The sequence below is a fragment of the Haliotis asinina genome, chromosome 1 (assembly GCF_037392515.1).
Source record: "Haliotis asinina isolate JCU_RB_2024 chromosome 1, JCU_Hal_asi_v2, whole genome shotgun sequence".
In the NCBI taxonomy this organism is placed as follows: Eukaryota; Metazoa; Mollusca; class Gastropoda; order Lepetellida; family Haliotidae; genus Haliotis; species Haliotis asinina.
In genome coordinates this window covers 45,210,252-45,224,599 of record NC_090280.1, presented here as the reverse complement: position 1 = coordinate 45,224,599, position 14,348 = coordinate 45,210,252, and the positions used below count along the sequence as shown (strand labels likewise).

The 14,348-nt window shown below is 41.9% G+C and overlaps 1 protein-coding gene across 1 annotated transcript; it reads left to right on the top strand.

The window, feature by feature from the left end:
- The first annotated feature begins 792 nt into the window (after nt 1–792).
- LOC137272902 (serine/threonine-protein phosphatase 6 regulatory ankyrin repeat subunit B-like) lies at nt 793–13,441 on the top strand. Its single transcript, XM_067805325.1, has 6 exons — nt 793–846; nt 3,402–4,239; nt 7,115–7,138; nt 7,329–8,681; nt 10,017–10,159; nt 10,586–13,441. The coding sequence occupies exons 2-6, from the start codon at nt 3,411–3,413 to the stop codon at nt 13,439–13,441; spliced, it is 5,205 nt and encodes a 1,734-aa protein (XP_067661426.1). The 5' UTR covers nt 793–846; nt 3,402–3,410.
- The last annotated feature ends 907 nt before the right edge of the window (nt 13,442–14,348 follow it).

The window sequence follows — 14,348 nt, the reverse complement described above, 5'->3', positions numbered from 1 at the left end:
TGACTCTAACAATTTATTTGCAGCGTCAACGATTTTGTCTATTTTAGATTTGAGATGAACGCAGAGATATGGCGGGAACATTGTTAAAGCGGCGTAAAAACCCACTCACTCACCACATATTGCCTACATGTAACATATGTCAACACTATCGTAATCGATATTCTATGAATGTGATAATTTCTTATTTTTGTTCGGGTTGTTATTTATCGAAACTCTCAGCAATTTTCCGGTTACACGGCGATAATCATGATCGAGTCTGAAGTAGGAAAACCTCTGACTGACATCATTAGCATCGATCATCGTAACTTGGATCCATGACATGTGTCAGCCAAGTCAGCCTGACCACCCGAGCAAACAATCCTGTGATCAACATCATGAGCATCGATCTATGCTATTTGGATAATATGACGTGTCAACCTAGTCTGACCCGATCCCGTCTGTCGCTGACGAATACTGGCCCAGGACCCCGTTTCACAGGCTATCTCAGCGCTACAACTTTCAGAACTCCTACAGTGTTGAGCAGACGTAGTGCTACCGTAGCTTCTTGAACGGGACACCGGGCCTTTTCAGGTCTGTTTGCTTACTAGTGTTCTGGTCGGTTATTGCTTGTTTACAGCCCTAACCACCATTGAATGCAGAAGTCATTTGGAATGCAGTCGTTGTTACAATCAGGCTCAATAATTCAATTCACCTGCAAGGAAGTCCAATGAGGTTTCACGTTACGTTGCATAGTGTCACGTGACACAGTATTTAAGTATTATTGGTTGATCTGTGTTGCGTTATCAGAGACGAGACCTGGTTTTGAACCATGCAGCTGCGCAATATCCAGATGAGTTGACTTTTAAGGTAATGCCTTTTGAAATGTATTTCTTTTACATATTAATATTCTCAATGTTAACATTCATGCGCTGGTTACATATACTGACGGGAACAAATAAGGGAAAAAATAAAACTAGACGTTTTCCTATATTTATTCCCAGATTTTCACCCAAAGTACAATACAAGGCTTGCAAAGAAACCTGGAAATGAAAATAGGAAAAACTACGTTTTCATGCGTTCCCGTATTTGTTTCCATCAGTATATATCCACACCAGATGACATGTGTTGTTGATTAAATACTTCCATATAAGGTCTTAAGGTTGTATATTTACCTAAACCACTGCCATGTATACGCAAATCCAGAGGTGCAAGACAGCAATACGACAGCAACCAGTATGTATTTCGATATATATTAGATTGGACAATTTACCACAGATGCGAGAAAAATATTATCTACTTTTGCCTACCACAACGACATTATAAGCAGACTTCGTTCTGTTGAACAAATTTATCGTACGGATTTCGAGTACATTAAACAGACAGCCACTTTCGTAGAAAACTATTCTTAATCTTGTAAAGAATTGGGATTGGTGTAGGTTGTCACCGGGCATGTAAACAGTGTGTGTTGCTAACAATAGAGACCATACCTATAACAAAGTAACAAAGGGAGGACCGTCGACTCAGCGCTACGGTCTGGTTAGGCTTGTTCCAAGGCTGTACTAAAAGTCAATGGGTGTATAGTAATTCGGTCCTATAAAGAGGCGAGTCTAGATAGGCCGACATTAAGGAAGACTTTTGGTGGTATATTGTCTATTTCTAGACATTATCAGTTACGTAAACTTATAATTGTTACGGTCTGGCATGTACTGGTAACTGAGACACATCGACACACATTTGAAATGGATCGGCCTGTATGAATGGCCACAAACCATTTTAACAACAGCCCATGTACAAAGCACATGCTCAAAAGGGTAGCATACAGTTTATTACCACGGATAACCCAAGTTACCTGTGAGGCGCTAGAAGATTCACACATGACTCATCCCACGGGGTACCCCTTTTCTGCTGGGTGAATACGGGCAATTACATGTATGAACAAACGCAGTTGCCTAATATGAGACTACATTAATCACACGTGCTTCTTTGTGGGGGACGACCGAAGCCCTAGAAACTCTCAGGAGTCAAGCTGCCAAACTACTCAACTACTCTCCGCATCCAACGTTGTTTCACCTCATCTGATTTGTGACCTGTGGCTACTTTCACGAAGCAACCTCTACTACGTTTAACCATAACTCCCATTCTTTAACATTCCACTAAGGTAACCTTAGAGTATTATGATCATCTTAATGCTTTGTGAAAGGCATGAACTTTGTGAAAGGCATGAACTCTGTTTACGCTCCCACTTTAGGCTAAAGCTACTTTCAATGTTTCGGCAAATACTGTGAATAGCTTTGCTGCTCTTTGGGCTGAAAATGCTTACCCACTTTACGAACAACCGGTGTCAATACTGATCAGATGTTTTCCCCAATATGACACCAAACAGTGGGTTTCTGAGAACGGTCAAGACTGGGCATTCTTGTGCTATCGACTTACGGTCTATTTGGGAGTTCGTGAATCTGATTTCGGTGATCTACTGGCCAGTGTGATAAGCTAATTTAAAACAATCCATATCATTATGCAGTAGCTCCATTTTGTAACGGCTATCAGGATCGTATCAGACATTAGCTTTAAAACTAAGATCAAATATCAACTATATTGAAGTAAAATTGCTCACCCACGGAACGGAACTTAACATAAAGTTTTGTTAAACGACCTGGAACCTATATATTTTCTTTGGCGGACATGTTCAACTACTCGTTATAACAGAAGGACCCGTGTCCTGACAGAGATGATGTCCATGTAGGGATGAGTCTACGGGGCTTATATCCACAAACATCAAATCTCCTCGCTGCATGATGTGCCATCGCAAACACAGTGCTCAGAAAACTCAGTTCAAGTCAGATGGATTCAGATGTGGGTCCTTATGTATTGAATACTTCATGCCCTAAGAACTGACTGACTAATAGGATACGGCATTGTTATGCACGAAATAAACTACACATGTGAAATTATGTTTCTTGAAATACCACTGCAAATGACGTAAACTGTTATATATCAGGTCATCAGATCGCGCAGAAGCAAGTTAATGTATTTCAGCGTATGCAAACACACAAAGATCATACCTTGGGCGAGGAGTGAGTGAGTGAGTGAGTTTAGTTTGACGTCACACTCAGCAATGTTCCAGCTATATGGCGGCGGTCTGTAAATATCGAGTCTGGACCAGACAATCCAGTGATCAATAACATGAGCATCGATCTGCGCAATTGGGAACCGATGACATGTGTCAACCAAGTCAGCGAGCCTGACCGGCCGATCCCGTTAGTCGCCTCTTACGACAAGTAAAGTCGCCTTTTATGGTAAGCATGGGTTGCTGAAGGCCTATTCTACCCCTTACCTTCACGGTTCTCATACCTTGGGGAAATATGACAGAATGAAGTAGATTAGGGTTGAGCTATTGCCATTGTATCTGATGCTTTTTTCAGATATTGAAAATGTCTCAAGCACAAAAAAGAAAAGTCCATGTGGACTCAACGGAAGATCCAGATCATGTGGATGTGAAGAAACCCTGTATATCAATTCAAGATGGAAGACCAGTGGACACTGATACTCTTGTACAGGGCGAACCCCCAGGCGTGAGTCCCCAGGTCATCCAATCGACAGGGCACCTGAAACATACAAGCAGTTCACACCATCATGACACATTCCCCATGACAACGAGTCCATCTGAAGCATGTTCACAATTAGCAGCTGCGTCGCTTGGATGTGGAAGCACAGATGACGACGACGCCACCGATAAAAGTGTACATATATTGAGGCTGTCAAAGCAAGACAAGATGTCAAGGCAAGATGGTTACCAGAGTGGAATAACCCGGTCTTCAGTCTTGACACCACCTGGCAGACCAAGTATTGAACACGTACCATATGATTTGACAGTGAGAGATTCTAGTGCATTTGCCGTCACAGTCACTCATACAGATGGGCGTGTCCAGCCGCCAGGAACGATGTGTCAAACTGTATCATCTGAAACGATGGAGGAACAGCTTGGACCATATGAAGTGATGCATCAGCCACCCGGGTCATCAGGAGGGATGCATCAAACACCCGGGTCATCAGGAGGGATGCATCAACCACCCGGGTCATCAGGAGGGATGCATCAGCCACCCGGGTCATCAGGAGTGACGCATCAGCATCTCGGGTCATCAGGAGTGATGCATCAGCCACCCGGGTCATCAGGAGTGACGCATCAGCATCTCGGGTCATCAGGAGTGATACATCAGTACCCAGGATCATCAGAATTGACGCCACAACACTCCTACACAGGTGATTTATAGACCTTGCCTTGACATAAACATTATATGTAGGTAAAAAGAACTACATTAAGAAGTAATATTCTGAAGGTGTTTTTTCATAATCTTGTAGAAACGACAGGGTGACATGACATATTCAAATGAAAAAGCTTCTAACACGGAAAAAAATCTTTAGAAAAGAAACTCACAGGCCATGAGTCGATTAGGCTTTAACATAGATGAAAAAATACGACATGTGAATGAATAGGACAAATTGTTATGGATAACAACTTCTTTATTGCGTGATTTCGACGTTTCGATACAGATTCTTGTACCGTTGTCAAGCAGGAATGATGCATAAAATCCAGAACTTGATGCACTGCTATACCAAGCCCAATCAATTGTATAAACATTCTAATCCTCCATTGTAATTCCTTCATTGTAACCCACCTTTATTTGTACATGTCTGGCTTATATATATATATGTGTGTATATATATATATATATATATATATATATATATATATATATATATATATATATATATATATATATATATATATATATATATATATATATATATACAAGTTCTGGATTTTATGCATCATTCCTGCTTGACAACGGTACAAGAATCTGTATCGAAACTTCGCAATCACTGATTCACTTCACTCACTGCAAATGTGACGCCTGCCAACTACCGAACGCAGGTCGGCGTAATATGTTTGTGTCCACGTCGACGTCCCATCCCGTTGTTGCAGGAGGAAATGCAATCCAAACGCGTCGACAGTTCCCAAGGTTACACGCCTGTACCGTTTTGCACCACTGGACACATCGTTGTCGGTGGGTAAGAGTTCCGGCCGTAAATCCCGCTATAAATATACTGAACATCATTGAAAACGCACCACCTGTAAATTTTGAAATAAGGCAATAGAATCTTTTTGAAATGGAAAATTAATGGTGGGAATTTTGATAATAACACACTAGATCGTAAATAACGCTCTACAGTAAAAAACGGATCGTTCGAACACATCATCGAACACATCACATGAGAACAACAAAGTGCATGCACATCACACACGAAGGGCACAAATTGCATGCAGAAAGCATGCTGTTCAGGGGTATAAATGACCTTCGGCACAAAACCGTTCTCATTTTCGCAGTACTTTCGTAAGTAAAGTTTTTTCGCCATGCCAAGATTGTCACCTGAGGAACGAGAACAGGCCTTGGGTATGTTGCAGGTCGGCGCTTCAAGCAGAAACATTGCACGACGATTTGGGTGTCATCATTCGACCATTCTGAGGCTTGCTAACAGACACCAACAAACAGGAACCAGCAGGGACCGGCAACGCCCAGGTCAGGCACGTGTTACCACCCCTCGTCAAGATCGAGACATTGTACGGCGCCATATTCGGGATCGAACCTTGCCCGCTGCCAGAACCGCCAACGCTGTCCAGGGTCGACGTGGTTTGATCAGCGCTTCCACCGTCCGACGCCGTCTCCGTGCGGCAGGGTTACGTTGTCGACGCCCTTACGTTGGACCCATCCTGACTGACAGGCATCGCCGTGAACGCCGACAATGGGCTGAACAGCATCGTGTGTGGTTGTTACGACGTTGGCATGGTGTGGTGTTCTCCGACGAGTCGCGTTTTCACTTGCGAAATGCTGACGGGCGTCTACGGGTATGGCGTCGACGGGGTGAACGTTATCATCAGGATTGTGTTGTGCAAACCGATCGGTGGGGTGGAGACAGCATTATGGTGTGGGGAGGGATAAGTTATCACCACAGAACCGCTCTGATTGTTTGTCGTGGCAGAGTGAATGCCGTTTACTACCGTGACAACATTCTTCAGAGCAACGTCGTTCCCTTCTTTCACCAGCATCAAGATCTGCACACATTTCAACATGACAATGCACGAGCCCACACTGCACGTGTTTCGATACAGTATCTGGCTAACAACAACATTCCTCTACTTCATTGGCCTGCACCAGATTTGTCACCCATCGAACACTTGTGGGATTACATCGGCCAACGCCTCGCACGTCGTCCGCAGATCAACAACCTTGGGGAACTCGACAATGCCTTGCAGCAAGAGTGGAATGCAGTGCCTCAGGACTTTATTCAGAGACTTATCCGTTCAATGAGGAGACGTTGCACAGCTTGCTGCTAACGGGGGTCATACACGCTACTGACTTTCCATTTTGACCCCATCTTTATTTCATTGTCAGCTGCATTAAATCTTCACTGTTTTGCTTGATTGTTTTTTGCTTCTTTTCTTTATCAAACACTGGTCTACACAAATATGTAAAATGTACATAGATTGCTCACTTCTGCTCTTAGAAATCCACAATTTTAGGGGTGGTGCGTTTTGAATGATGTTCAGTATATATTCTTTTTGTACTGTTTTTTTCTTACTTCATTGGGTTAGGGTATATGATTGGGGTTATATTTAGCATTATGTTGAGAGTTAAGGTACTTTTTCTATAAATGAACCCCAACACCTATATTCTTACTGTAAGTCTAAGACATAGAATGATAAAAAAATGGGGTTACGGGCAATAATCATTCCCAATGGTGTGTCACCTGTACTACATTAAAACCTTCCTCCACATGCACTTTTCGTGCATAATTCTCATTTTGAGAAACCTTTACACGCACCTTTGAGATGCTTTTGCCCGCAATACACAACAGCCACGACCTGATTAACGAGATTCAAACACAGGAATTGTCTCAATGACGATTGCTGTCCAAAACTATTGAAATGAACTGCAGAAAACGATGGGAACTTCTTCTTTGTTGAAGAATGTAGTTCATGTAAATCTTTATTCCTTTTACATTTAGAAATACATTGACAGTAATGTAGATAATTATTTACATACCACCTATATTCTGAATTGTGTTTTTATTACAGGTGACCGTTTTAAAAATATCCGCGGTAAGTATGATTCATACTTGTCATGTTTATCAGCATTTAGTGACTGTTTAAGGGACCTAATCGGGACATGAATCTGCCCAAATGTGATTCCATCTCAGATATATGTTGGATGCTAATTTCTTAAAATATTTTTCTGAGCTACATGTTACAACACGTTACGGTTATATTTATTTTATTATATTTATATCAGGTGCCACAAAGGAAATGCTTAAACACGACAGAACCGAATACGTGTCTACTTATGCTCAGAGGTCTGCCCTGAGACTGATGAAAGATTATGGGTACATCTTCCTAGAGGGGAGCTCAGGATCTGGGAAATCAAGTCTGGGTCGGCAACTGCTAAAAGAGATGTCAACGATGTATGGGAGGACTCCTCTTCTGTTGACATCAGCCGATGAATGGTCACTAATTCCGACGGAACATACGACGAATGAGCAAACTAGCAAGTCCACAAGTAAAAGTGAACATTATATTGCGATGATTGATGATATCTTTGGCTCGACAAACTTTTCACAGTCACACTTTGACGATTGGACAAGGAAGTTTGATATAATGTGGCCATCCATTGAATCCGGTCACATCTTCCTGATCCTAACATCCAGATCTGAAATCACCGCACAGTGTCAGAGTCGCCTGGAGAAACACAACCTCATGAAAAAGATCCGCCATTTTCTCATCGATGACGGGGAGTATACTCTTCAGAAAAGGGAAAAAGAAAAGATGTTGAAAGTTATTTGTCATGGCAAATTAACCTTTTCGCAAAATGAAATAGACGAAATTATATGCATGAAAACAGCCCTTGGTTTCCCACAGATGTGCACTTTCTTTGCGCGCAGTAAGGAAGCTCAAAGTAAAGGGTTAAACTTTTTTAAAAAACCCAATGAGTACATCATTGAGGAAGTTAATGCTCTCAAGGAAAGTGATGGGTTGAGTTACCTGGTTCTTTTGCTGGTATTGATGAATGGTGGGCATCTTGACGCCACTCTTCTCAATCCAAGAAATTATTCTTCTGCATTTAAAGAAAGGGTTGAGATGGTGAAAGAATATTGTCCAAATCTACCCACACGCCCGAGCTTATTTGACATTGAAACAAAAGCAGGTGTACTCTGTGGTGTTTATTTGAAGCAAGACCAGAAAGGATATGCTTTTCAGCATCAGTCTATATATGAATCTGTTCTCATTAGCATGTCAAAGCAGGATCCCATCTCTTGCATCAGAACGTGTCCACCTGATGTCCTTGGAGAAGTGGTGAGAACCAAAAAGCTGGATGGAGACAAAAATATAGTCTTGATAACCGAGGAAAATTATGATGTGTTTGCTGACCGCACCACAGAGTTGCTTTTGTCAGCTGAACCTGAGAACAGTGGAATGATAATGAGACATCCGTCTCTCAAACACCAGAAATTTATATCATTCTTGGTACAAAGATGGGCAGACACTGGGCAACTGACAAGCATCATGCAATGCAAATATTCGGAAGAATATGTTTTATTTTTCAGTGGAGATGTCAAGATAAGGATTTTCAAATCTGACTATTTACTGAGTAAATTTGTAATGGCTAGCAATGATCACCTGGTGCAGGTTGTTTTAGATTCGATTCCATCACCTGAAAAATTCAAAGACGCAATACAGGAATGTTTGCCCTGTGCAATTTTTGGTGGATACAACAATTTTGTCAAATGGCTTCTTGATCATGGTGCTGAGCCAAACAAGAACTGTTTTAAAGCTTTGTTTGTGAATTCTAACCAGGGTCTAGAGAACGACATCATTGATAGAATTGTTAACTGTTTTATCACTGCTTACGTGAGGGAAAAAAGAATCTGCTACAATCCAGAATTGGGAAAAGGATATGTAATTGCTCGAAACATGAATTTATTGTTGTTTCATGCTGTAAAGTTGGGAAACACACACCTAGTCATTTTGACAGTGGGCATGTTAAAACACAAGGGCGACAACCTCAATGTAATGTCAGAGTTATTATCATCGCTCTGTGAAGTGATGCAAACACACCATCCCGAATTCATTATGTATAGGAACAGGGATCAGTTGAAAGAAATCATTCAGATTATCCTTTCAACTGGATGCAAACTTCATTGTCAGCATCTCCTTTTGTCAGCCTCAGCGCACCCAGATGCCACTGTTCTGAATGTTTTACTGAATCTTGAGACAGACATTTTGCAGACAAGGAATTACGTTGATGCCAACATATACTCCACCAAATACGCAACACCTCAAGAACAGGCAGCCGCTTATGGTAGCACTGAGTCCTTGGATGTATTGCTGAAATGTCCCCAAGACATCAGTCAGCGTTTTGGTGTTGCTGCCACACACACCATCTTACTACACAGGGCAGTACAACATGGTAACAGTGAATGCGCAGAATTCTTATTAGGGAAGGATTTTCAAATAAATTTGAAAGACAGCGATGCCAATACCCCATTACATTTGGCTGTTCAGAACAACCACTTTGAATGTGTTAAAATACTTCTGGAACATAAGGCATCTGTTAACCAGGAAAATCGCGAAGGACTCGTACCTTTGTCGGTCATTAAAACCATGAATTGTGAAATAGTGAAAGCTCTTGTTGTGGCAGGAAGTCTCTTTAATCAAATGGATGGAAATGGTAGAACCATTCTTCACAAGGCGGTTCTATGTAATGATGTGGAGACTGTCAAATTCCTTTGCAACAGAGGAGCTGATGTGAATATTGATTCACAGTGCAGTTCACAAACTAGAAGTCTTGCTCATCTAGCATGTGAGTATGCTGACATACAAATATTAAAGCTCTTGTGCCACTCAGGAGCACGGGTTGAAGCAGTAGACGCTAACAAGAGACCAGTTGTTCATATGGCAGTATGTTCCCGTGTTGATGTTTTAGAGAAGCTCACATTTCTCATTGATGACCAAAAGCACCTTCCTGATGCAGAAGACACATGTGGAAGAACTGCTTTATTTTCAGCAGTCGAGACTCATGTGGACACTTATGGAGTTGAAATACTGGAATTCCTACTTAACAAAGGGGTGAGTGTGAATCACAACATTAGGTCAGACAACATTTTGATGTACTTACTCAAAACCCGTTTTACACATGACAGGATCATAAAAATGGTTGATTTATTGGTAAAGAGGGGTGTTGATCTGAATAAAAGTGATTGTAGGGGTACAACAGCCCTTCATGTCGCCATTAGGGATATGAATTATGATGCAGCACAGCTAATTCTCAAGCATCGACGTACAGACAGAGATTTTGATCCAGATAAAAGAGATGAGTTAGGAAAAACATGTTTTCACTATGTCACCGAACAGAGGGAATCTGAACTTTGGGAAAGTTTTCAGAATACACAAGATGATGGGTTTTATTCATTTTCTGATTATTGCTATCTCCAAAGGCCTTACAGTTTTTACTGTGCAAGAGCAAATTACGAAATGACTGAAATACTTGTGAAGGAAGGTGTGAACCCACACATTCAAGATATAACGGGAAGAAGCCCTCTTCACTATGCTGCAGGCTGTGGTAAACCTAAGACTGTGAAACTTCTTCTGGAAAAAGGTGTTGACCCAAATGCAAGGGATGGATTGGGAATGACACCCTTTCATTTGGCTGTTATACAAAGAAGATACAGGACTGTTAGTGCCATGCTTGACAGTGGAATTGTTGCAAATGCACAAGACAATCAGGGAATGACAACCCTTCATTTACTTGTGACGGAAAGAGGCTTCACTTTACAGAGTTTTCTAGCAAACTATGATTATGAAGGGATATTTCGTTTAGATCCTTGTAAATATCTCCAGTTCCTTTTAGCGAAGGGTGTTGATCCAAATATACGAGATAAGCTAGGTAGGACACCTCTTCACTATGCTTCAGATCACTTGGAAAACTCCAGTGTCAAGCTTCTCCTAGATTACAATACTGATCCAGATGTTCAAGATCTGTGGGGCTTGACATCCCTCCATTGCGCTTCTTCCAAAGAGGGCTTCATAGAAAAGGATACACTTCCACTGCTACTTGAGAAGTCCTTAAAACCAAATGCTCAAGATAGACGTGGAAAGACAGCACTTCACTATGCTTCTAAGAAATGTTATATTCAAATGCTTTTAGAAGCAGGTGTTAACGCCAATATTATTGATCATGAAAGGAGGACGGCTCTTCACTATGCGTCAGAACATTCGGTCAAAGAGGGTGTCAAATTTCTTCTAGATTACCATGTTGATCCTTCTGTACAGGATCTAGAGGGCATGACACCTCTCCACTGTGCAGCTAAGGTACGTGGCAACAGGTGTGATATTTTGGAAGCATTGCTAGAGAAGAGTGTGGACCCAAATGTTCAGGATAAGGGAGGAAGGACAGCTCTTCACTATGCGTCAGAACATTCGGACAAGGGGAGTGTCAAACTTCTTCTAGATCACGGAGGTGATCCAAGTGTACAGGATCTACAGGGCATGACACCTCTCCACTTTGCAGCAAAGGCACAAAACAACAAGCATGGTATTTTGGAGACACTGTTGAAGAAGAGTGTGAACCCAAATGTTCTTGACAATAAAGGAAGGACAGTTCTTCACTATGCGTCAGAATATTCGGACAAAGAGAGCATCAAGCTTCTTCTGGATCACGATGTTGATCCAAGTGTACAGGATCTACAGGGCATGACGTCTCTCCACTTTGCAGCAAAGGCACAAAACAACAAGCATGGTATTTTGGAGATACTGCTGAAGAAGAGTGTGAACCCAAATGTTCTTGACATGAAAGGAAGGACAGCTCTTCACTATGCGTCAGAACATACGGACAAAGAGAGCATCAAACTTCTTCTGGATCACGAAGTTGATCCAAGTGTACAGGATCTACAGGGCATGACGTCTCTCCACTGTGCAGCAAAGGCCAAAGACAACAGGCATGGTATTTTGGAGATACTGCTGAAGAAGAGTGTGAACCCAAATGTTCTTGACAATAAAGGAAGGACAGCTCTTCATTATGCGTCAGAACATACGGACAAAGAGAGCATCAAACTTCTTCTGGATTACGAAGTTGATCCAAGTGTACAGGATCTACAGGGCATGACGTCTCTCCACTGTGCAGCAAAGGCCAAAAACGACAGCTGTGATATTTTTGCGATACTGCTGAAGAAGAGTTTGAACCCAAATGTTCTTGACAATAAAGGAAGGACAGCTCTTCATTATGCGTCAGAACATACGGACAAAGAGAGCATCAAACTTCTTCTGGATCACGAAGTTGATCCAAGTGTACAGGATCTACAGGGCATGACGTCTCTCCACTGTGCAGCAAAGGCCAAAAACGACAGCTGTGATATTTTTGAGATACTGCTGAAGAAGAGTGTGAACCCAAATGTTCTTGACAATAAAGGAAGGACAGCTCTTCATTATGCGTCAGAACATACGGACAAAGAGAGCATCAAACTTCTTCTGGATCATGAAGTTGATCCAAGTGTACAGGATCTACAGGGCATGACGTCTCTCCACTGTGCAGCAAAGGCCGAAAACAACAGGCATGGTATTTTGGAGATACTGCTGAAGAAGAATGTGAACCCAAATGTTCTTGACATGAAAGGAAGGACAGCTCTTCACTATGCGTCAGAACATACGGACAAAGAGAGCATCAAACTTCTTCTGGATCATGGTGCTGATCCAAGTGTACAGGATCTAGAGGGCATGACGTCTCTCCACTGTGCAACAAAGGTCAAAGACAACAGCTGTGATATTTTGGAGATACTGCTGGAAAAGAGTGTGAACCCAAATGTTCGTGACAATAACGGGAGGACAGTTCTTCACTATGCGTTAGAACAATCGCCAGTCAAAAACGTAAAGCCGGTTCAACACGGTGCTTACTTAGAAGTAAAGAATTGGTTAGAAAAGATACCTCTTCATCCGAAACCTCTTTATCCCAGCCCTTTGATTCTTTCTCCTTTAACTCCTTTAACTATTACCCGTGGTCAATTCGAAAGAACATATGGAACACTACTGTGTGAGTATAGAAGGATACAAATGCTGGAGATGCTTCTCACGAAAGTCAATCCCAAAATAAAAGATCATGAAGGAAGGACAGCTTTACACTATGCTGCACGTGCCTCACGAAGTGAAACTTTAGAACTTCTTTCAGAACTTGGGGTCACTGTAAATAAGGAAAATGAAGAGGACAGGGTGTTTTTCCAGGCTGCTGCTGAACGTAGCTACAGCAGGTGCGAACGAGTGAAGCTGCTTCTCAAACAAGGCTCTGACAAAACTGTACTCGACATAAAGGAAAGAACAGCTGAACAGTATGCTACAGAGCTCTTGGATATCAACCCGTGATAGAACGTAATACCTTTATACTGAAAACAAGAACCAGTCAGCTGACAGAACCCTGACCTTGTGGAAATACCTTGTGGTTACTGTTGCTTCACATAAGGCTTTGGCGTTCTAGAAAGGCCAGGAGAGAAGACAAAATAGCTTGGTTAAGGGACGGTGAGACAGTCTGTCAATCTGCTGTTCACTAATCTTGAAATGTTCCCCGTATATACGTACAAGCCTGACAAAGTTTTCTCGAACTTTCCGTGTCAGTTTACACTGGATAGGCATAGTTCGACATGCATACCACTGTCTTTTACGCAGTGTCTTGAAACACTGATTCACAGTCAATACCACTTCCACACACCAGTGTTTAGGGTTTGCAGACTTCACTTTGCTATCTCAAAGTCAAGAGTTAGTTGAATCACAACGATGAGGAAGACATGCATGTTTTGATGTGCTCACAGGTTGGGTTTTGCGTCTTCATCTTCACAATGTATGCATTGGTATTGTATTTTTACACATGATTGTAATCCAGCATATTGCCAACGTTTTTTTGTGCGTCTTTGTTGTATGAGTGTTTATTAAAAACAGCATCATGTCTTTTTTGGGTGATATTTCACTGTGAGGGGTGGTGAGGTAGCCTAGTAGTTCAAGCGTTCGCTCGTCACGCCGAAGACCCGGGTTCGATTCCCCACAATATGTGAATCACATTTTTTGTGTCCAGTGCCCTGATATATTGCTGGAATGTTCCTAAGAGCGGTGTAACACTAAACTCACTTACTCTATGGATGTGTGGTACATTCTGCTGGTTGTATGGGATGAGGAACACGTGAATGTTGGGATATATTGTAACTTGGAACTTATGTGTATTCCTCTTGGTCTGGATTTGTACAGGCAGGATATTATTAATTTACCAATTGATCAGCGT

Bases quoted from the DNA above. Each gene is read 5' to 3' on its own strand.
- LOC137272902 (XM_067805325.1), top strand. From the start codon at position 3,411: ATGTCTCAAGCACAAAAAAGAAAAGTCCATGTGGACTCAACGGAAGAT. The intron at 8,682-10,016 runs GTAAATTTGTAA...TTGATGTTTTAG, and splicing joins CAAATCTGACTATTTACTGA to AGAAGCTCACATTTCTCATT. The intron at 10,160-10,585 runs GTGAGTGTGAAT...ATACTTGTGAAG, and splicing joins AATTCCTACTTAACAAAGGG to GAAGGTGTGAACCCACACAT.